Source organism: Rosa chinensis, chromosome 7, assembly GCF_002994745.2.
Source record: "Rosa chinensis cultivar Old Blush chromosome 7, RchiOBHm-V2, whole genome shotgun sequence".
Classification (NCBI taxonomy): domain Eukaryota; kingdom Viridiplantae; phylum Streptophyta; class Magnoliopsida; order Rosales; family Rosaceae; genus Rosa; species Rosa chinensis.
In genome coordinates this window covers 28382044-28404896 of record NC_037094.1, presented here as the reverse complement: position 1 = coordinate 28404896, position 22853 = coordinate 28382044, and the positions used below count along the sequence as shown (strand labels likewise).

The window sequence follows — 22853 nt, the reverse complement described above, 5'->3', positions numbered from 1 at the left end:
AAAAAAAAAAAAAATGCTTCTGGCACCCAGAAATTGCTCTGGGCACCGGATCTGAAGGACCAGGGACGGAGGCACCGGCGCACTATTTGCTGTCTGATCGGCCGGCCGGAACTGTGAAATTGCAGGTGCAAATGGCCGGACCTTGAAGCTCCAGAATCGATTGGATTTGGGACGAGGTTGATGGTGGAGCTCATCGACGGTGGACGTCGACTGCTTCTCCAGAAGCTTGACGACCTCTTTCGACTGGTCATTGGAGAAAGCTCTGACGCGGATTGACGTCGTCCAAGGCGAGGAGGAGAACGACGATAGCACCCGACGTGCCCGGCGAGGAGGAGCAGTTTGTCCTGACGGTTTGGGTCTCTGACAACCCGATGGACCTGGACATGTACAACCAGTGGAGATGCTCCAGTGGCACTGGAAGTTCGACGATCTGATTCGTCAGAAGCCTAGGTCGCCGGAGGCCTGGGTTGAGCATCAGTGAGAGAGAGAGAGAGAAGTCGTTGCGGTCTGGGTCGCCGGATTCGTCGAGCGTGACGGAGTTCAGTGAGAGAGAGAAAGAGAGAGAGAGAGAGAGGGAGAGAGATCGGTGAGGGGGGGGAGAGAGAGAGAGAGATTAAAAGGAGGGTAATTATGTCAGTAGAAGTTAGATTGGGTAAATGGGGTCAAAAAACTCTTAGTGGAGCAAGTGGGCAATTTTTTGGTTAAAATTGGGTAAGTGGTCACGACCCCTAAAAAAAAATCAACCAAGCCAGTCTCATTGAAATTTTATTATGTCATAAACAATTAAAAAAGCCAAAAAAGATGGGATCTAATATCAAACACTGTTTTTCTTTTTACTTGTATTATTATATATATCATCCGTTGATTCAAGGAAGCTTTTGCCCAATTATCTAGTAGTTGAAGTCAATTTTTGCTACATAACTCTGAAATGAGCAGGCGATAATGGCGGTGGGGATGAACGATGATAACGAAACTACGAATTTTGAAAAAAAAAAAGAAGAAGCTTAAAGCTCAACTTTGTTCTTTCTATTTGATGATATTCCATCTGTGTGCTGGCAAAATTGCTACGTTTGTATATTAATGTTACGAAATTAAAAATCATTCGGCTCTATAGCGATAAGGACCTCAAATTGATTGTTGAAAAATATTATCATCAAGATCTCTTTCTCAAATTTCTGAACCGCCACTGAGCTAGCGGACCATCATATCTAAAATCTCTTTCTTATGTTCTGTAGTTAGATTCACTCTCAATGAATCAATATTATCATCAAGATTCTTCATCTTAGTTATCCCTGAAAAACACAAGTAGAGTTCACAAAAATGCTTATTGGTTTTCAATTAATGAAATTATCATGGTGCTCAAGAACAGCACATAGTTGCTGATAAATTAGAAAAAAAAAACATTATATGATGTGGGACAGAATAAGAAGAGTGGGCTGAGTGGCACGCACCAGGGATAGGTATAACATCGTCGCCATGAGTTTGTTCACACTTTCTCTCACAATATAAAGGTATCACCTTTTGGAGGGCCGTTGATTAAAATTCAATAATCAACGGTTCAACAGTTGTGATAGGCTGAGTACTTAGTACTGATATTTAGAGTAATGTAAGAATTGTCGTCTCTCCTAAACTCTTCCTCAACCCTTTCTTCATTATTGTCAAGAAGAGAGAGATATAAGGTTTCAAAGAAGCGATGCTTCATGGTTCTTATACTTTTTTTTTTTACTGCATTTCTTTCTTTCCAAAGGTGTTCCATTTTCATGTAGTTTTAGTGATTATGGCAGGATCGGGAGTCTCGGAGGAGTTGTTTGAGTCAGGTTCGAGTTCCAGAGAACTCGGGGCGAATCCGTCGGTGAACGAGTTTGACAACTCGGGGAACAAGTCGCAGTACCCGATTGCGCTGGCTCATGCGTCACTGTGTATGGAGGCGTTGCTAAACAGTGACACCCGGAGGGAGATGAGTGGGGGCAACTGCTTCCGTTGAGATTATGATATTTATCAATTGTGAGAGAGTTTTTATATAATTTGCCCCCACCAGAAAAAAAAATATTAATAATAGATCTTGTTTTCTCACAATTCAGAACCCACAAAACTCTTATTTGATTTGTGTGCTAGGCGAAACTGCTACACAGGTATCCTAATATTATGAAATTCAAAATCTGTCGGCTCTGTAGAGAAAAGGACCTCAAATTGATTGCTAAAAAATGTCCCCAACTATGAGTCATCGAGATCGTCAATGCTATGGTGATGTTGGGAGAAGATGCTTTGTCGGTACTTGGAGATAGATATCTCAATTTATCCAAAGTTCTAATTCAAGGTACATTTGTCATTGCCGTTGTTGATTGTAATTCGAGACTCTCATTGAAATTTTATCATGTCATAAACAATTAAAAAAGCCAAAAGCAAAGATGGGATCTAATATCAAATGCCGTTTTTGTTTTTACATGTATTATTATATCATCCGTTGATTTAAGGAAGCTCTTGCCCAATTATCTAGTGTTTGAAGTCAATTTTTGCTACATAGCTCTGAAATCAGGATGCCATAATTGCGGTGATCAGGAGAACGACGATAAAGAAACTATAAAATTTGAAGGAAAAAAAATTGTTGACTTTATCATTTGTTTAGATATGAAGAAGATCTAAAGGAGGATGAAATTAAAAAATAATAATAAATGAGAAGAAAGAAGATAAAAAATTGAGGGAGATGAAAGAAAAGGGGGGAAAATGAGGGAAAGAAAAATGAAGCTTTGAGGAAAAAAAAATGAATAAAGAGATGAATGCGGTTGAAGAGGTTCAAAAGAAATGAGTTAAGGCGTTTGTACGTTTTTTTATTTATTACTTTTGCCAAGTAATAATCGTATATATTTATAGTAAGTATCACATATCATGAGTTATGTCTCTAGCTTGGTGGTTAAGGGAAATTTGTCTTTCAATATGAGGATGAGTCTTGATAAATTATGAAGAAGTGTCGATAACTCTATTATATTGAGCGAAGGTAGTGTTGGTGGTTCACTGAAACGTCTGTCTTGAGAGACATATCAGCTTCAGGAATGTCCTTTTATCACCAAAGTCCAAGTTACAATCCCATAAATTTGAGAGAGAAAGAGTCCAATTTGTTGATACCCAATTAATAAAATTGATGCAAGAAGATGGGTAAGAGTTCCTCAAGCGAGATTATGTTCTGCTGCTCAAGATCCTTCTTCTTTCGGATGGAGTGAGGACGATAAACCCCAAAGTTCCACAAGCTGAAATTGACGCCAAAATCCTTGACATATTTGGGAGGTGTATGATGGTTGAAGATGACGAGGTCAATGAGGATGCCGGCGGTAAGAAAGACTCAATTAAGAAGGCTCATCCGAAGCAGAAGAGAGCTAGGCTGATGGTGGCCGGCAATGTCAAGGGTTGGGATGTGGTAGGGGTTGTTGATAAACGCTGAATGAAGACGAGAGAGAGAGGGCAGAGAGAAGAGATAACAAAGGAGAGAAGAGAGACAGAGTCATTGTATTTTCAATATTTTTGAGTTTTGATGAAAAGAAAAATAAGTTAAAATTGATTTATTGTACGAAGTACCAATTTTACCCCTCAAAAGTTAACGGGGTTAACGTTTTTACTGTTGCTAGGTGCGAAAATTGGGTCGGGCTTTAATGGCGCGGTACCATTTTGATATTTGAAAAAATATGAGTACAAATAATCGAACAAAGTTTGAGTGTTGTTTGGACGATTTTCCCTTAAAAAAAAAATTATGTAAGGAATAGTTGAACATGTGTTGCATCATTACAATGCCACATTGTGCATGATTTGAGAATGAGACCTTAGATTAAAGATGCTCGTGATCCGTTGTAGATTGATTTTAAGAGAGTATTTAGTGTACTGACTTGCAATTGCACCAACATTAATGGACGGTCCGATAACATTAAGTATTTTTTTTGTTATTAAAAAAAAAGATTGCTTATAAATATCAAATGCTGAGATTTACTAAATCTGCTGGTTCCCTTGCACCGTTGGTGCATAGAAGAACTTTTATGCTTTTAAAAAGCTTAAAAACGCTTTGGTAATTTTATGAAGAAGGAAACACTTCTCTCTTGACCACAGGTATTATGTGTTTTTTTAATTAATTTATCTCATGTTTCGTTCCTTTAGCTTTACAAATAAAAAAGAAAAAAAGTATACCTCTACTACTATAAAAAGAAGCCAAAATTTAGTGTCAAAAGTTTCACCAAATTTTGATTTGTCATAAAATAAAACATCCTTTACAAGAAAAATAAAAACTTATGATGAAATAATCTCAAAGGCTATTAGGGTAATCTACAAAAACACAAAAAATATAAAAATTGATGAAACAATTTCAACAGCACGGGTCTGAGCCTATATAATGAAAAGGAGGGAAAGGAGGGAGTGGAGATTCCCGCTTTGTGGCCTTAACCAAAGAAGTAGTTGAGTGAGGAGACGAAGATGAACGCGTCGCCGTCGGAATCAGAGGCCGAGGAAGCCCCCGATCTGGTGTGCCAGCTCGACAACGTCCAGGGCATGGTCGACGCCTTCACCACCGTCCGATGGAAGCGCCATCAGGTCAGTCCCACTCCCATCCCCCCCTCTCCCCAACTCAATTTCCTCATCTAGAGTTTTTCACCACCTTCTCTCCTTCCCTACTTCCAAATTAGGACGCCGTCGTGGAGCTATCGGAGCACGGCGTCGTTTTGATTGTCGAGGAAACCGGTTGTCTCCAGGCCAAAGTGTATCTGCAGCGCGAGGTAGTTTAACTAGTTACTAGCACTGCTACGAGTTTCACTTTTTTACTTGCTGTTAAAATCGTATTGGATCTCGCCGGAAATGAATGGAATCGTGGTGATTCGTGTAGCTTTTTGTTCGTTACGAATTCAAAGGGCATGGGCGGCCCAGGTTTGGAGTGAGTTTGGGCCTCTTTGTGGATTGCTTGAACACATTTTCAGTTCCTGGGAAATCAAGTGTAATTGAGATTCAATATCCCGGTCCTGATATGCAGCTTCTTGTCAAGTACGTTCATATGCCCCATTCTTGTAATTGTATCTCTTATAATCGAGTCTAAAGTCATTTTATGTGTTTGTTTAATTTTGTCTGAAATGGGAATGATGTGGTGAATCACTGCTTGATTGTGATATTAAAACTTTTTAGCGATTGAAAAACGGGGGTGGGGAGCAATTTGAGGGAATATAGCAACAGTACAACTGCAAAGGAATAGAGCTTTATGTTATTACACTTATATGTATGCTATCATTACATGGAATGAATTGCATATTGTCATTACAATGTGTCTCTTACTTGTTTGTTAGGTCTGTTGATTCATTGGAATCTTGCATTTATGCCGAGATCAGGACAAGAATCCCAGATACAGTTTCGTGGGACTACAATTTTGAACCAGCAGGGAGCACTCCGATCTCTTTTACTGTTAAGGTATGCTCATTTGGTACACAAGTGAAATTCTTATGCTGTCGGTTAAAATAGTTACGAGGGGTTAGAATAGAAGATGACCTTTCATGGGTTTGTTTTAGGCTTCAAATGTATCAATGATGCAACTGAGGCATCCCCAAAGAAGCTTCTAGTAAAAATCTTTCACTTTTAGAAACCAACATCTCCTTTTTCCACTTGTTGAACCACCTTCTAACCCATATCTGCTGGATTAAATGTTACAAAAGGAAGATTTGTGCTTGAAGGTATAACAAAGAATGGGTTTAACTATTGTTGAGGTGACAAGACCTTGTTTGCATTTTGTAAAAGCAACTTACAGTATCATCAAATCAACTTCCAATATCTACAACTCAACTTCTGTTGAGCACCTTATTATACATATTGGTTTACTGCCTTTATATTGGACAGCTATCATAAAGTTTGAGGTATTTCAATGCATCTGATAGTTCAATATTATTGAAGGTTTCATGTGGACTTTGCGTATGCTTGTGTGTCTCTGAGTCATGAGTTAAACCTTTGTTTATCAATAAGTTGATGATGTATGTGTTTATAAGTAGATGTCAATATCTGTGTGCTGTATTACTTGGTGTTCCTTCAGTGATCAATCTAGTGTAAGCAGAAAGGCTAATTACTGATTTTTCCCTGTTTTAAAAGTGTAAGTGTGCCACAAATGAGACTAAAATCAGAGGTCTTCTAACCACATGCGACTTATTTGGCATTAGCCTTGAGTAAAAACCAATACATGATAGTTGTGAAGGAAAGAGTAACGTATTCACTGATGACTGAACAATGTGTGGTGGTGAGAAGTTTAGAACATAAACATGAATGAATGTTCTTTGCATATTGAATATGTTCTTGATTGATGCTGAAATTCTTTAACCTTTCTGTTGTGTTACATGTAATCTACACCACAGTCTGCAGCACTGAAAGAAGCGATTGATGATCTTGAATGGCCTGGATCAAGCATCCAGATCAGCCTGCAACCAAATCCTCCTACTGTTACCTTTAGAGGTGAAGGCCATGGAGATTTACAGGTAATTAAAATCTGTTTCCTTCATACAGGCAAGCATCTATTGTGATCATTAAAATTTTCTTACAGTTTTTCTGTTTTGCTTGCAGATAGACTTTACATACTATGTCAATACTGATCTCTTGGTAGCATTTCAATGTGATCGTCAAGTATCTTACAGGCATGTCTTACATCACTTTTCAAAAATACATTAACTGTGCATTGCATTTCCACCTTTCTCATCGTGTTGGTGTTACCCTGATATTTTTAGGTATAAATACAAATTCCTTCGAGCAACAACTTCAAACATTCCCAGCGCCGTCATTAAAGATAACAGAGGAAGCAAGTTGACTATTGGGAGAGGTGGATTGCTGAAAGTACAGCACTTGGTTTCAGTGGCAAGACCAACTACTTCACACCCGCGCATAGACTCTGCTGGCTATCAACAACCTAGTCGAATTGCCTATATTGAATTCTTCGTGAAACCGGAGGAAGATGAAGCCACAATACATGATTAGATATTACTTGAATGTAGTTCGTCCAACTACTCAACATTGTAATTGCAGCAGTGAATCTCACTTTCAGCTGTTACAGATATCTTTAGTGAAACTCGTCATGCATTCGAGGAAAAAATCAGTCTTTATCCCAGTTCACAGTGATGAAGTGGAGTTTAATTATTTTACAAATTACAAAAAGAAATCAAAAAGGATTATCCTTATGGGAATGAAGTGATGTGTTAATTATTATACAAATAACAAAGAAAAAGAGAACCCAAAAAGATGATAGGATCGGAGGGATTGAACCCGACGTGAATCGAACACGCAACCTTCTGATCTGGAGTCAGACGCGCTACCATTGCGCCACGGATCCTCGTTGTAGCAACCTACAGATATCTAACATATATTGGATATCATCATTATAATAGTTTAGGTGGCATAAAACCCTAGTACATCCAATTCCAAAACGGTCTAAAACCCTGGGAGGGAGGAGGCTACTGGGGGAGAAACAAAGTAACCGTCTTCTTCCTTAAACCCATCATCCATCATCTCTTCACGTTTTCTTCACCACCCAACCCTAATTCCTTTCATTCAAATTCTCTTCACCCTCACCCCCACTTCATTTTCAGACCCTCCTGGCTCCAATGTCGTCGGCCTTCGACCATGTTAAGGACATGCACGACGCCTCTCTCAAGCCTCGCTTCCTCCACACCCTCATCAGAGACCACCTCCCCGACGATAACCTCCCCTCCCGCACCTCATTCGACCTCTCCAACCTCGTCCACATGATCAAAACCCACAACCTCCTCTCCGAGTCCGTACAAGATCCCACGGACCAGAAGCTTACCACTCACTGGAGATCCGCCGTTGATTCCTGGGTCGACCGCTTGCTGCTTCTCGTTTCCAGTGACATGGTATGTGCACAGGACTCGAATTTTGTAGCCATTTTGTTACAGTATTACTCCACTTTGGTGTTTTTACTAGTCGAAAAGTTTCGGAATCTATTGTATACAAGGCACAGAAAGTTTCTGATACTTACTAGTCTTGTTCTTGTTTGAATGTTAATTAATTTGCTTATATTGTCTCCTGGTTTAGCCAGATAAATGCTGGGCCGGAATTTGTTTGCTAGGAGTGACTTGTCAGGAATGCAGCTCTGATCGATTCTTGGCATCATACTCTGTTTGGTACCAGAAGCTTGTATCACCTCTTCAGGTAACCATTGCATACGATCTTTCTCAAATAAATGCGAGGGAGAATAGTCTTAAGCATTTCAGTTTGTGAACTATATCTCTCAGGCCGCACACATCTTCTGTTGCGAATCAATTTTGGAGTTTGTATTTTGTACTTCTGTAATTGTAGTTTGAAGGCTATTCTGCAGCTTCAGCCTTTTTTTTTCGTACTTCTTGTTTTTGACTTGTTTTGTGGTGAATGAAATTGACATATGCATAAAATTACCTTATGCCTTTTTGTTGTTGTTGTTGGCTAAACAGTCTCCGACAACTTCTCAGTTCGTGAAGGTGGCCTCTTGTGCTTCAATGTCAGATCTCCTTACAAGGTACGTGTGAATGCTTTCCACACAGATAATATGTACTTGTTTTACAAGGCATGCAAGAAGAACATGATTAGTTTGTTTATAGTTAGATCCTAATGAAGAAAATAAAGTGCTGCTCTCTCTCTCTCTCTCTCATGAACACTCACACAAACACACTCAGCTACATACTCACAATGTGTGCATTGTACATCCCTGTATCAGATTTTGAAATTGTTTTTTTAACTCCCTCGATCTTTCTAATGCCAGATAAAACTAATCAGCAAGGATGTTCAAATCTGTATTTTTCTAAAGAGTAAATATTGGATGGAAATCTTATATCTGAAGCATTAGTAACCTAAAAGTTTCAGTTGGAATTGCATCGGTCATCTTGTCCTTAGATATAGAGTTACTGTGTAATCTTGACAAACGATATTAGAGATAGTAATGGCACTCCTATGACGCTACTTTCCTTTGTTTTTTTAGGTTGGGTGGATTTCCACTTGTTAAGAAAGATGGAACTGCCCATGCTGGGAAACTCATTCCATCAGTTTTGAAGTTGTTAGATGATGATCACTCGGAGGTTGTTTGGGTAAGTTACTAATACACACACTTTTCCTTAGACATCAAATATTTATTTTCTAGTGAGTTTAATTTTTTTTTTTTGTTTGCATGAAATTTTGAAATAGAGTTTCATTTGCACCTTCTTAGACTTAGTTTATAGCTATATATCTAGCACGCTTCTCTGTCATCATTAGTAGCCCGGGGGGGGGGGGGGGGGGGTGGGGTGGTGGGTGGCCCTGTTGTCTCCATTTTTATTACTTTTGTTGCAGATAGTTTGAGTGGAATGGTGGATAGAGCTAGAGGTGAATTGATTGAAGGTTCAAGACTTGGGAGGGAAAAAGTGGAAATTACAGATTTACAATTGGCATTTTCCAGACGATGCAATATTTGTTTTTTCCTCCAAAAAAGATCAGAACTTGGTCAATCTTCTAAAAGTAATTGAACCTTTTTGTGTTTTTACTGGGCTGAAAACCAATTGAGAAAAAATGCTCATTAGGGTTAACACTGAAGAAGGAAGAATGGAGATGATAACAGAAATTCTAGGTTAGATGGGAGTAGGTTGTCAGAAGCAAGGCGAAAGGATGCCTTGGGGTGGGAAACTTACCCTAAAGAACTAAGGCCTTACTAGGAAAGTGGTTATGGAGATATCCTCTTGAGCCAGATGCTTTGTGGCACAAAATGTTGAGGAGTAAATATGATGTTGATACAAATGGTTGCAATGCACAACCATTGTTGAGAGGTTCAAGTCGAAGCCCTTGGAGAGACAAATCTCTGTCTTTCTCCCATTGGTGTGGGATGGCAAAGCTGAAGCAGAGGTTTCATATTTTAGGGTCTCTATGGACTTCAGTTTTTGTAAATTATGGAGAACTCTTTTTTTTGCTATTTCTTCTAATTGGAGAGCTGCTGTTGTCTTGGTTTTTTTAATTTCCTTTTTCTGTTGTCTGGTTTTCCTCTGTTCTCATTTCCCCTTTTATCTTTTTATGAAAATTATTCCTATTAAAGAAAATGTTTCATGCGGTCTTGGTGTGTTACATGCAGGAAGAAGCAGTTCGATTGCTATGCATATTCATATCTTTCTTTCCAATTTCCATCAGTCGTCATTATGACAGTGTAAGTTCCTTATCCTTCTTTACAGAACCTCTGACTTCCACTACTGGTATAGCCAATATATATTACCAAATACAATTCATGTGGACATATAATAATATTATATGTTATCGCTTTTAGAGAATAAAAAATTGCAATCCCAAGTACATTTTGAAGCAACATTTGATACATGATTTGTGTGAATCTTTGTTATGTTAGACTTCGAAATGATTTGCAATGTAATTTTTTTTTTAACAGTTTGCAATGTAATTATTTCACTTGTTTTGAGCTCTAGCTTCCCTTCTTAAATAACTCAATTGTCAATTTTGCTGAAGTGGAATAGAAAAGCTATGTAATTCCTGAATCCTGATTGTGAATGTATAATATACCAATAATCAATTCCAAGTGTCCCCATTTGACGTGTATTTAGCTACTGAAATTGTATTGACAATATTTTCAAATACAAATTATAATAATGATGAAGACGTTGGACCTCCAATGCAAAACCAATTGGCAATCGGTTGAGAAGTGCTTTCCAAGGCTTCACATCATAGGAACCTTAAAGATATGACCCAATACACAACTTCAAAGATGATTTCTAATTAAAGTACCAGATCTGTAAATGTTTATATATGTATATATTATAATCCCCAAGAATGTTGTTTCCTGTACAGTTGGGGACACAAGCATAAATGCAATTGTCTATATCAGCAAATATGCATTCATATGGAAACACCTTAATGATTATATATCTTGGTCTCTCTGGACTACTGAATACCATTTAGTGCAGTTTCTGAATGTGCATACTATAATACTTGCATGGTGGTCATTTGATGCATCTTCATGGTCGATCTGCACAAATGATCTTTTTGTAAGACTTGGTCCAGTAGAAGCTGGAAGTATATTGTACTGCTTTAGTGGCCCATCATAGGTAATGCAGGAATCTTAATAACAGTTGGCTTGACATATGTCCTCTTGCATTGTGCTAGAGGGTATAAAATGCAATATTTATTATTCTTTTTTATTTATTTATTTTTGGGAAAAGAAACGGCTTTTATTGAAAGATCAAGAAAAGCAAATTACAAGGAGTCCACATAGAAGAAAGCTAGGCAAACAGGCTAGACAGACCCTAGACTACAGCTGCAGTCCAACCTAATAAGATAGAAGATAAGCTATAGTTCCTAAATTCTCCAGAAATAGAAGCCCAAAACCTAACTCTCTCCCAAAGTAATCCCACCTCTTTTTCTATAAACTTCAAAGATTCTTTTATTTCTTTCCATCAAACGACCCAGAGCACAGCTAACACCCCACAACCCCAAAGGACCTCAGCCTTTTTTTGTTGCCAAAAGCGGAAGTTTATGGTTTAGCAAATCGACCCTTCCTACTGAATTCTCCCACAACACTCCAGCCTTCCTGCAGAGATTTTTCAACAAGGACGCATATCAGATGTAGTGTTTACATGAAGAAAGCTAGAAAATTTTATAGTACTTGAAATAATGTTGCACATCAGATCCTCTTGAGAACCCCACGGTTGTGAGATCAACACTAAATGGTTCCTTCATATGTTTTATGCAGGTTGAAGATGCTATTGCTTCAAAAATTTTGTCTGGAAAATGTAGTTTCAATATGCTGAAGGTAAACTCCTGTTTGCTTGATGTATCTCTCTAGCATAGTAATAATGAATCAGCAACCAAATTATGATATCCCCAGTAACTTCTGTGTGGTATTCAATATCTCAGAAACTTGCTCATTGCCTGGCATTAATACCAAAATCAAAAGGAGATGAGGAAAGCTGGTCATTAATGATTCAGAAGATTTTATTGTCAATTAATCGTCATCTGAATGATGTTTTCCAGGGTTTTGAGGAAGGTAGATTGCGTTATGATATAACTTTTTGTGCTTTTGCTGTCTCGAGGTAAATTACCAAATTGCGTATTTGCTTGGATTGCAGAAACTAAACGTCATGAAGGTATTAGACTTTTGGTTCCTCCTGGGAAAGACCCCCCTCCCCCCTTGGGGGACCATACATTAACAGGAGAAGCCTCAGAAGATGCAAGAAAGAGGTCTCATAGTTCACTGGTCTCCAGTGTCTCTACACTGATGATATGCTGCTCTACAATGCTAACCAGTTCATACCCTGTTCAGGTTTTGTTAATTTTTGTAGCTAGCTTCTTATACCTTTTACGAATAAGCTGAGTGTACTTCTAATTGTTTTTAATTTCTGTTGCAATTCTTCTTCTGTCTTTCATAAATTATGTAAAATCAATTTGATATTCCACAAGGACCTAATCTAATGTGTTTTCACTAGTAGGTGACCGCCCCTATTCACTCCTTATTAGCCCTTATTGAGAGAGTATTGGATGTGGATGGCTCCTTGTCACGCTCCTTGCGGCTGTTTATGACTGCCATGCAGCAAGAGTTCGTTTGTTCGGAACTTCCACATTTGCACTCGTATAGTTTGGACCTCCTTACTGCAATCTTTAAGGGTGTCCGCAGGTAACCTACAGAGTTATGATTTGAGTGTCTATCCTTATCAAATAGTTATGCGATCATTTTGGGCCTTCGTCATGTGGGTTATCCTTACCTTTTGTGTGTTGAGGAGAGGGAGAGGAGGAGGAGGAGGGTGGGGTTGGTCTTATCCGCCACTGGTGGAAGGCATGGTAGTGATATAATGCTCATATAATATTGGAATGTTTAGCTAAAACTTGTGTTGCTACGTGCAGTAAGAATTTTGCTGGGTATATTTAGGTGCTTTTTTTTTCTTAGGTGGCGATTATCAAACTCCATTATGTAGTTTGCACATTTCACTCCCTTATTTTATGCTTTAGTAATTTATATGTAGAATCACAATAAAAGCAATGCAGATATACAAATTGGGAGTGCTAATCACCACCTTTTTTTTTTTTTAGTTTAGTGATAGTTTTTTGTATGCTTTATTGCTGAATTGGAAAGCCAGTGTGCTCTAGTATTTTGTCTGTTTTTTTCCCTCATTGTATTACTATGCGTTTCTTTATTTTCTACGTTCCTTTATCATTGTTAGGCTTGTTAGTTTTTCTGTGGACAACTTATCCCCTACTTTGTATTTTCTCTTTCTTCTAAATGCACATTTGCTGCTTATGAAAAAAACAATCACCTTTTTTTCTCTCCCATATTTTACTAATTATAACTTTACTCTATTATTTCCAAGATGAGTCTTTACAGCTGTTGTAGGTTTTTACTTCTGAGTTATGACAAGGGAATATGTATATGAATATATGAGCCCTTTCTGGCATTTGCCAGACATTGTGAAAAGTGTCTTGCCTGAAATTTTGAACTTCAGTGAAAGAACAAACTGTTTTTGTCTTGAGCTGTATCTTATTGTGTTTCAACAATCCTATATAATTATCTGTCTACACACAAGCAATCCAGACAATTTATTGATCTGGCATGTGATAATGTATTTCAAGTGTACATGCTTTATGCTAGAAGCACCCACTCACTTCAATGCATTCCATGCAAAATGATGCGAGCATTCCTCTTGAAACGAATCAGGCCATTATACCAAGAAGGATAACCTCTTGTCTCATAAGTTAATAGAAAATAGGTCAAAAGTGTACATTAATCTCACATTTTCATTTGTCAAATTTTATCTTGTCCTAGAATAATGTCTTGTTTAAGGCTTGGTTAATTTTTGATATCTATTTCTTGACTTTGATAATGAAAGACGCTTGCTTGATATGAATCTCCACTAGTGAATGATTTCAATCTGCTGAGTCACTTTTGAACTTAGGAATACTAGAGGTTGTACACTAATTCATGGTCATACCTCATCAAGGTTTATTTCATTCTAGAGTGTGTTGTTTAATAAAACAGTTGAGTAATATGGCATTTCTAATGCCTGAACTTTTGATATTGAAGAATGCTTACTTGATATGTGTCGCCACTAGTAAATAATTTATTATGTGTATGTGCTTTTGAACTTAGGAGAGATATTTTCGTGACTTCTTAGAAGGGTGATTTTCTAACCATCTTATCATCTCTTTTGCAGTCAAGTTTTACCGCATGAAGCACATATAGTGCATTTGCTTTCAGTGTACTTAAAAAGATGTGTATTGCCAGAATTGAGGGTTAAGGTCTACTCAATCACAAAGATTTTGCTGATATCCACGGGTGTCGGTATGCAGTAACTTCAGAAAGTTTATTCTTTATCAAGTTTTAGTGGGATAGAGTAAGATATTTAACTAGACCAGAAAGCCTAATCCATCTAGAGCCCAACTAATTTGTACAGCCTTATTAGTTAGTTGAGGCAAACGGCCTTGTGTGAGCCATTACCTCGTTTATAGATATTGGCTATCTTGCGTCATACATGTATAAAAAATCTATTCATTGCTGCGTATTACTGAAATTGGAGCTATCTCAAAAGTCATAACACATACCTGCTAATCTAAAATTTTTAACTGAAAAGTAAAAAATAGTCTATCCAGAGAATTGGTGACTACTGGATAATCAAGGAGTGATTGTTGTATGTGAATTGATATTGTACGGTAGAGAGAGGCAAGTTCACATGTAGCTGTGTGAGATAATAAGAGAGAAGCTTTGGAGTTTCATCTAGTTATGTGAGGAGATGAGTCAATTTACATCAAAACTATAAACCACCCTTTAGTCAATCTACAACAGATGTAGATCCCCTTAGACTATAAACCACCCTTCAACTGTATTATAAACCAGTGTAAGTTTCTACAGGTGCAAGTCTAGATGTATTAGCTTGCTGATCATTTAAGTTGAAATGCCCTTTTAACTGTGTTATTTACATCTGATATGGCACACACTGCAATCTGTCCTCTTAATATATTTGAGATGCAAATTGTTTCGGCAATTGGCATTTTCCTTTCTCTTTTACACTCAACTAGGATTACCATTAGTGTTGTTATCCTTGAAGTCACTTTTAGTTTTACTAATTGGGAGCTATATCCTTGCCAGGAGTGGGAGTATGCCTTGCACAGGAAGTCGTGAACAGCGCTTTTGTTGACTTGAATCCCATTGTTACGGAGAATAGTAGTGCCAGCGCAAAGCCCTCAACCGAAGCATTGCTCCAAACACCACAACCTAGCAATAGAAAGAGGAAGCATGGAACTTCGATCACATCTCTCGAGGTGCATAACCCAAGTAGTTTGGAGTTGGGAACCCCCAAGAACAATACAAGATGTTCAATTTCTGTGCAAATAGCCGCACTTGAGGCATTAGAAGCTCTTCTGACTGTGGTATGTGTTCTTCACATCTTTATAGAGAATGTTGGGTCAGTGCATCTGTGTGTATGGCGTTTGTGGTTTTTTTTTTTTTTTCTGAAAGTCCCTTGTGGTATTTAATAGAAGGAAATTCTATGGAAGGCCTGATATACCATGACAACAACCAAATATTGAATACAATATTTTATTTAATTTGTACAGGCTGAGGATTACAATTCCTTTTTCAAAATTTTTCCCACAAAACATTAATGAATCCATGCACATTTCTAGGTAACTTGATTATTATTCTATATGCCATAAATGTTTAGCTTGAAACCCTGAGGAAAAGGTTGTCTTCAGCTTGATTTTGAGATATTACATTCTTCTGTACCAATGAATTAATCAGATTCTCTGGAAATCATCTGACACACGTACCTCCTTCTGTTCAGCCTTGTTGATTACCATATCGAAACTTTGAATTGATTTAAATCCAAAATGCCGTGACAGTGTTGATGCCATTAGTTTTGGGTGGAAACTTCTTTAAAAAAATCTCAATTTCTTATCATGTGGTCCTCGAATCTGACTGTATGCAACTCTGTAATCTTTATTTCCTTTGGCTAAAAGGTTTGTTATAAGTGGCCAGATATTTGCCTTATTTGCTGTCCAGAATCCAAATATAACAAGGGCTTAGTCCTTCAAAGATCATGTATCTTAAGGATCAATTTGGCTTTGGGGTCATTCTTTTTGGATTCATAAGGATTACATTATGAGTGACAATATATTTATTTCTTTCAACAGGATGGTGTATTTAAATCTGAAGGATGGCGATCAGATGTTGATCTTCTTCTAATAAACATAGCTACAAATTCCTTGAAAGGGGGACTTGCTAGTGAGAACACAAGCATTTATCAGCCAAATGAACCTACTGATGTTTGGGGTGATATACAGCTTGCAGCTCTGCGTGCACTTTTGGCGTCTTTCTTGTCTTCATCTCGTGTCCGTCCCCCTTACTTAGCTCAGGGTGTTGATCTTTTCCGTAGAGGTAATTCCTTTAAGAATATGTACTCTCATTCTTTCTTTTGATTATCTCGTGGATTTATCTTTAACAAACAAATAAGCATGTATGGCAAAAGGAGGGAAGTAAAAAAAAATAAATAAAAAGGGGGAAGCAAAAAGAGGGTATTACCTTGGGAGAGAACTTGGATCGATAGTGGTGCACTCTTAACTCTTCACCATTATTTATAATCTACTTGGTAGATTGCTCTTCCATGCCTATTGACAATCTAAACAGCATGGAAGAAGCAATAGAACTCTGAATAAAGGAAATAGCCAAATAGGCATTAATATATATTCAAAATGTTTTTTGTGTCGGTATAAGTTAGTAGCTATTTCTTAATGAATCACAACTTTATTTTTTATGCTTGCACTTATATTTTTTTAATTGATGTAACAAATGAATGTGGTTTTGCAGGCAAGCTTGAAAGTGGTACCAAACTTGCTGAATTTTGTGCTCATGCTCTCTTAGTCTTAGAGGTGCTTATACATCCCAGGGCCCTCCCACTGGCAGATTTCTCCAATACGACTAGCATTGATGAAAGAGTTCACCACAAATACCCAGGAAATATCTACTCTGGTAGTCTAAAGCACAGAACCTCACATTCAACTGACATGCAGGGAACGGTGCATGATGCTCCTAATTTATATCACGATGAACTGTACTCAAGCTGGATTGAAACCAGTAAAGAAATGGTAGCACCCGGGAATGACCTAGGCAAGACCATGCAGATTGGAGAACCATCCAAAATTGCAGCAGTTCATGGCAATCAAATTATTTCAGCAGATGCTTCACTTAGCAAAGAAAATGAAGCCAGAAGGGAAAAGGAGATTGTAGCAGCGACCATTGACTATGTGAAGATTAGAGGAAATGGAGATGACAGTATGGTCGAACCTCTTCCTGAAGACATGGAAATGGAGCAATATCAAGGAGTTACCAATATGGTCGCAGATCCTGAGAACAGCAAGGGATTTGCATATGGGATAACTAATGATTCGGATACAGACTCAATTCCTGATATTGTGGACGTCGGTCCAGATTCTGATTCTGAATGATGCTGATACCAAAATTACAGTTATGTTCGGTCTATTTTGTTGAAATTTTTAGTCATATTTCCTATCCTACTTTACCATCTTTTACCTATTTAAAGAAAAAAAAATTATCTTCTCACACACTTGGAATACGTACACCAGTTAAAGTTCGTTGATTTACCAAAATGTACAAAAAGAGTGCTAAGAAATTAAAGAACAGGACTGCATTAATTGCTTTGCTCTACGACTATTCTCTGCAGTTTTTTTTGTTGACTAATGCCAACTAGACTGTCTTTGAAGGGGCAATATTATAGAACTCTGCCGGACAAGTGAATATTAATCACATATATATAATTTAAAGACTGGAATTACAGTCCCTAAAAACATGTCCCTTAAATAAGCAGTTCTAATGTTCTTGATAATCTTTAATAAACAATTCTATGTTGCATCTTTTCTTATGTGCATCTTGCTATAAGGAAAGCACTCCTTGTTGATTCAAACTTCAAAGCTGATTCAAATTTACAGAAGTAATCGATTCATGGAGTACTAAGAACGGAACGCACAGATATAGGGTGCAGCTGGATGGGTTCACTTTGGTCATCCTTTGGGGTGATGATTTAGTCCTGGATGGGAGTCTACCTCCCAAGTCGATTGAGATTGAAGGGGAAGCTCGATAGCCTGGTTAAGCTTAGTCATTCGTTCGATACTTTTAAGCATATATCGATATCAAGAGCTGAATTTGGTCAATCGGACTTGGGTAGCTGCCAATCAATCTTGTCTACGCTGATGGACTCAGTGACATATCAGTTTTTCTTCTTTCAAGCGATTGTTTAGTTAGTTGCCGTTTTCTTATAGTAATTTTAGTCCCTTCGGGATGCTGTGATTGTGTTAACTTAATTGCGGTTTATTGCACTGACAAAAATATTAAAAAAAAAAAAAAAAAAACTTGAGTAAGCCAAACTATTTGAGACCTATGTATAGTTAGAATTCATTCCCAAGATCCAATCCTAACAAAGTAAGATCATTAGGATATGAATTTTAGATTAAATACTGTTATTTGTTTCCTATTTAGGAGACTAATTAGCTATAGATTAAAAGATGGCTATAATAATGGTAGGCCGTTAGGGTTGTGACTTAGTGGAAAAAGCTGAAAAGAAAAGAAAAGAAAGGTTGCTGGGAGTAAGACACTACTCTTCTTGTTCATACTCTTAGTTTTAGGATTCTTTTTCCACTTTTTTTAACAATGAATCACATATAAAATTCTCTCCATACGTACCTTAATTCTTGGAACTATCGTATTTTCTTTTTCTTTTGTTCTCTCTGAGCTTGTCTTAGAACGGCAGCTATATATATGTTTGATTTTGATTTTGTTAGGGTTTTGATGATCAGACATGGTTCCGGGACTGATTTCGTTTCGAGAAGAAGAAGAGCTTTCAGGGACTTCCAAGATGATCAATAAGACAACAGAAGGAGGTATCCGAAAACTTACCAGAGGTGACTACTTCACATATCTAAAGGCAGTAAGGGACGTACTTGAAGACGAAGAGAAAATCTACCACGACTTCACTCAACTCCTGAAAGACTATAGTACCCAAAGACTTGATCTTGAAAGTGTGATAGATATGGTGAAAATTTTATTTGAAGGGCATCCAGATTTACTAATGGGTTTCAATACCTTCTTGCCAAAGGGATATGAAATCACCATCACACCAACCACTCCTGATTTCGTATCCGAAGAAGCTCTCACTTTTGTGAAAAGGGTAAAAGCACGATTTCAAGATGAATATCATGTTTATCTATCTTTTATTGAAATCTTAAAAGGTGAAAACAAGTCCAGAATTTTCCCAAAGGTTGCAGCACTTTTCCGAGATCACCCAGACTTGATTGATGAATTCACTCACTTTCTTCCAAGTGAACCTTCCTGTTCTATTGACCTCTCTAACTGTGAGACTTGCACTCCAAGTTACCATGTTTTGCCAGAGGATTACCCGATTCCTGCTGCTACCCGAAGAACATTGCTTGATTCTCAAGTACTGAATGATCGAGTCTGCATCACTCCTTCAGCTGCTTCCTGTTCAAGAGGAATACACAAAAGCCAATGTGAGCAGAGCCTATTTCAGTGTGAAAATGACATGTTCGAACTTGATATGTTGTTAAGTTCTGTGAATTCAACAATAGGGAGTGTGGAACAGCTAATACAGAAGATTGAAAACAATAGTATTAGTGCATCAATTTGTCTTGAAGATCACTTGACGGTTCTCAATCTGAGGTGCATTGAGAGACTGTATGGTAAACAAGGGCTTGAAGTGGTGGACCTGTTGAGGGAAAATGCTGAATTGGCTCTTCCTGTTATATTAGTCCGACTGAAGCAAAAGCAAGAAGAGTGGGAACAATGTCGCTCGGATTTTAGTCAAGTTTGGGCTCAAGTATATGCCAAGAACCTTAACAATCAAGCTAATCATGATGTTTAATGTCCAGAGTTCATAAGCAAACTTTTCAATTTAAACCATTATTATCTTCAATAGTCAATAGTCATTAGTCATTACATTCTTTATTTTTTGAATACCATAGTTTAGCATAGCTTGGCTTGATAAGGGTTAATTTTCTGTCATTCTTTGTAATCTGTATCCAATAATATAGTCCTGAAATCATTTTTTGGAGACCTGTCGACTAAGATCACCAACACAGTTATCATTCATGCATATACTTGTCTAAGAGCTACAGCATTCCTTCTCCAACTGCTACTTGGGGAATGCTTTGAATTTACACCCATACAACTGAATTGAAATTGCATGCTTAAACTCGCAATTCACCTCGAATCATATGGAGCGAGCTAGAAGGGGGCTTTTCATCTGTGGCAGTGACAACATGAAGCACAGCGCAGCATGACATTGGTAGTGGTAATAAGCTCATGATTGACTCCATGCTCAGTTCTCATGCACCACGTCAGATTTCTCCAAAAGAAGCAACACAAAGAGACTCGATCAAAATTTGACAAAGGTATTATATGGTACCCAACTAACAAGAATAGAGTAAAAAATTTGCACTACATCAAAACCATCATATGAACATGATTGATTTTACGTTTCTCAATAGGATGCATACAACGAATGGGTTATCTACATCTTGTTCTTTCAAATCTTGGGAGTTCAAATAATAAGAAAAAGGAGTAGCAATGTCTCAGAGGCATTTCATCAAACAGCTGGTGAGCATCGATTTCAGTTTGTGATATGAATTCATAAGTAGTGAAGGACCGGGTCACTGATGATTCAAAGTCACAAAAAGCATACAGAATCGAAGAAAAAACGAAGACCCAGAAAGCAAAGGTAGGCTACCTGGAATCGAAAGATGAAAAAAAACCCAAAAAAATTTGGACCATTTCTCGATTTATGCGTGTCATCCTTGCGCAGGGGCCATGCTAATCTTCTCTGTATCGTTCCAATTTTATCGGATGTCCCCGAAGGGACGAGCTTCCTTGCCAGATTAACCTATATGAACAGCTCCCTTCGAATTGCTTCTCCGATGTGGGACTAGTATCACAAATATTTTTAAAAGCACACGTGCCTCACGTGTCCTCTCTCAAATGCAATTCTATGCGAATAAAGGTTTAAAACTAACAAAGTTTGGCTGCTTATAGGGATCATCTATGTTAATGTTTATGAATAAAACTTTCTATGATTTGAAGATATGTATCAATCTTTAAAATGCCCCCAGTTTTGTATATCAAAAGTGGAATTATAAAAATTAAATTGTGAGAGAGGATATGTACATCATAACATGTATGTTTAACAAATTGGAAGTCTAGAACAAACATCAAGGGTTTTTGTAATAGGAACCAAACTCCGATATAATCTCCAGGGTAAGACTTATCTTCAAGAACAACAGTACAGAAATCAAGAGCACATCTTCTTCTTTCGATATTTTTTTTTTTAAGATCAAATTTCATCATGGCAAGAGTTCCGCGCGGCCATTTCTCTAACTGGCTTTTGATTCTTCAGTCTCCCCCACACCCTTGCAAGCCCGATCATGGCGATGTAAATAATATCTGAAAATGAATTTGTTTCAAGAAACATCCAAGTCTAATGGAGAAATAATTAGGAAATCTTGTAGGAGGAAACGAAACCCTTATATATGTCTTGTAATTTAAATAGCAAATTACCACTACCTACACTTTAAGCCCATAAATTACCATCAACAACATTTTTTTTTATAATTGCCATGTGCTAGTGTGCAAGGCCCATGTGCAAGGTATTATCCATTGCGGTTAGATTCCTTCCCTTTTTAAATTATTTCAACTGGCAAATAAATTATGAAACTACCCTTGTTGTTTGGATAATGTGAATTAACACTGCTGAATGTCAGTAGCATTATGAAGAAAGAATATCTCTACATTTCATCTTTGTTTTTCTTATAAACAACTCATTTATTTAATAATTCCAAAAACTATTTGTACATATTACAATATGAAACTTGAACACTATCATTTATCTCTGGCTTTGCTGCTTCCACATACAAGCAGTAGTGTACTGATCCCCAGTAGTATATCACACCCAGTAGTATACTAGCACCAACAGTATACTGACCCTCAGTAGTGTACTGATCCCCAGTAGTATACTGGCCCCCAGTAGTATACTAGCCTGGCCTTCTCGTGTTTGTTCACTTCAGCATTGCTTTCATTAGCTCTATCTTGCAAGTCAACCGACAACACAGAGCATAAGGGATGATAAAGTGTGCCCAAAAATGCTTTGGTGATTACAACTCTAATCCTTTCTCTTCAAATATGTTGAAACAACTCTAATCCTTTCTCTTCAATAATCATAGCATTCAAATACATAAGAACTATCACTAAACATGGAGCCTAATCCTTATAGTTTCTTCCATTTCTTTTTGAGTCAAAAATTGGAAAAGAAAAAACAAAAAGAAGTAGATGATACAAGCAGCAAATTTTGCAACTAATCCATGAACTTGCAAGAACACAGAACCAAAAAAAGCAACAATTTTTTTGTCAAACTAACATTATACAATACCACCAATCCAATAAGAAAGTACCATAAACACAAAACTAAAGCTACTGACCCTCAATACAAAATTGATAATCAGACTATACCTACTGACCTGCAAACGAAATGTTGTTGAGTCCTGTAGAAATAACAAACAAATTAAGATCCAATAAGAAAGTACCATAAACACAAAACTAAAGCTACTGACCTGCAATACAAAACTGATAATCAGACTATAGCTACTGACCAGCAAATGAAATGTTGTTGAGTCTTGCGAAATAACAAACAAATTAAGATCAGTACAGCTCCACCAAATTGCCAAAGCCTCAGAATTTCTCAACCAAAATTTCTCAGCTAAAGCTACTAAGCATAATCGAATTTCGATAGTGTTGAATGCATAATCAGACTATAGCTACTGACCTTCAAGACTATAGT

At 37.5% G+C, this 22853-nt stretch overlaps 2 protein-coding genes and 2 non-coding genes across 5 annotated transcripts; 2 read left to right on the top strand and 2 right to left on the bottom strand.

The window, feature by feature from the left end:
• Positions 1-4351: 4351 nt before the first annotated feature.
• Positions 4352-7107, top strand: LOC112179222. The gene is made up of 7 exons (XM_024317575.2): positions 4352-4569; positions 4662-4751; positions 4859-5013; positions 5310-5430; positions 6360-6479; positions 6565-6635; positions 6726-7107. Exons 1-7 carry the CDS (start codon positions 4453-4455, stop codon positions 6970-6972), a joined length of 921 nt encoding a protein of 306 aa, XP_024173343.1. The 5' UTR covers positions 4352-4452; the 3' UTR covers positions 6973-7107.
• A 145-nt stretch (positions 7108-7252) lies between these two features.
• On the bottom strand, positions 7253-7324 carry TRNAW-CCA. The gene has a single exon. It is a non-coding gene; the product is annotated as a tRNA-Trp (tRNA).
• A 74-nt stretch (positions 7325-7398) lies between these two features.
• On the top strand, positions 7399-17511 carry LOC112180762 (proline-, glutamic acid- and leucine-rich protein 1). Of its 2 annotated transcripts, none has more exons than XM_024319329.2 (13): positions 7399-7865; positions 8047-8163; positions 8442-8506; positions 8966-9071; positions 10082-10153; positions 11705-11764; positions 11869-11998; positions 12081-12274; positions 12441-12625; positions 14157-14284; positions 15089-15369; positions 16132-16375; positions 16805-17511. In XM_024319329.2, the coding sequence occupies exons 1-13, from the start codon at positions 7596-7598 to the stop codon at positions 17440-17442; spliced, it is 2490 nt and encodes an 829-aa protein (XP_024175097.1). In that variant the 5' UTR covers positions 7399-7595; the 3' UTR covers positions 17443-17511. The 2 variants fall into 2 exon arrangements, with proteins under 2 accessions (XP_024175097.1, XP_024175098.1); XM_024319330.2 differs by having other exon boundaries at positions 7726-7865; positions 8051-8163.
• Positions 17512-20782: 3271 nt separating this feature from the next.
• Positions 20783-20885, bottom strand: LOC112181071. Its single transcript, XR_002928679.1, has one exon. It is a non-coding gene; the product is annotated as a U6 spliceosomal RNA (small nuclear RNA).
• Positions 20886-22853: the final 1968 nt, after the last annotated feature.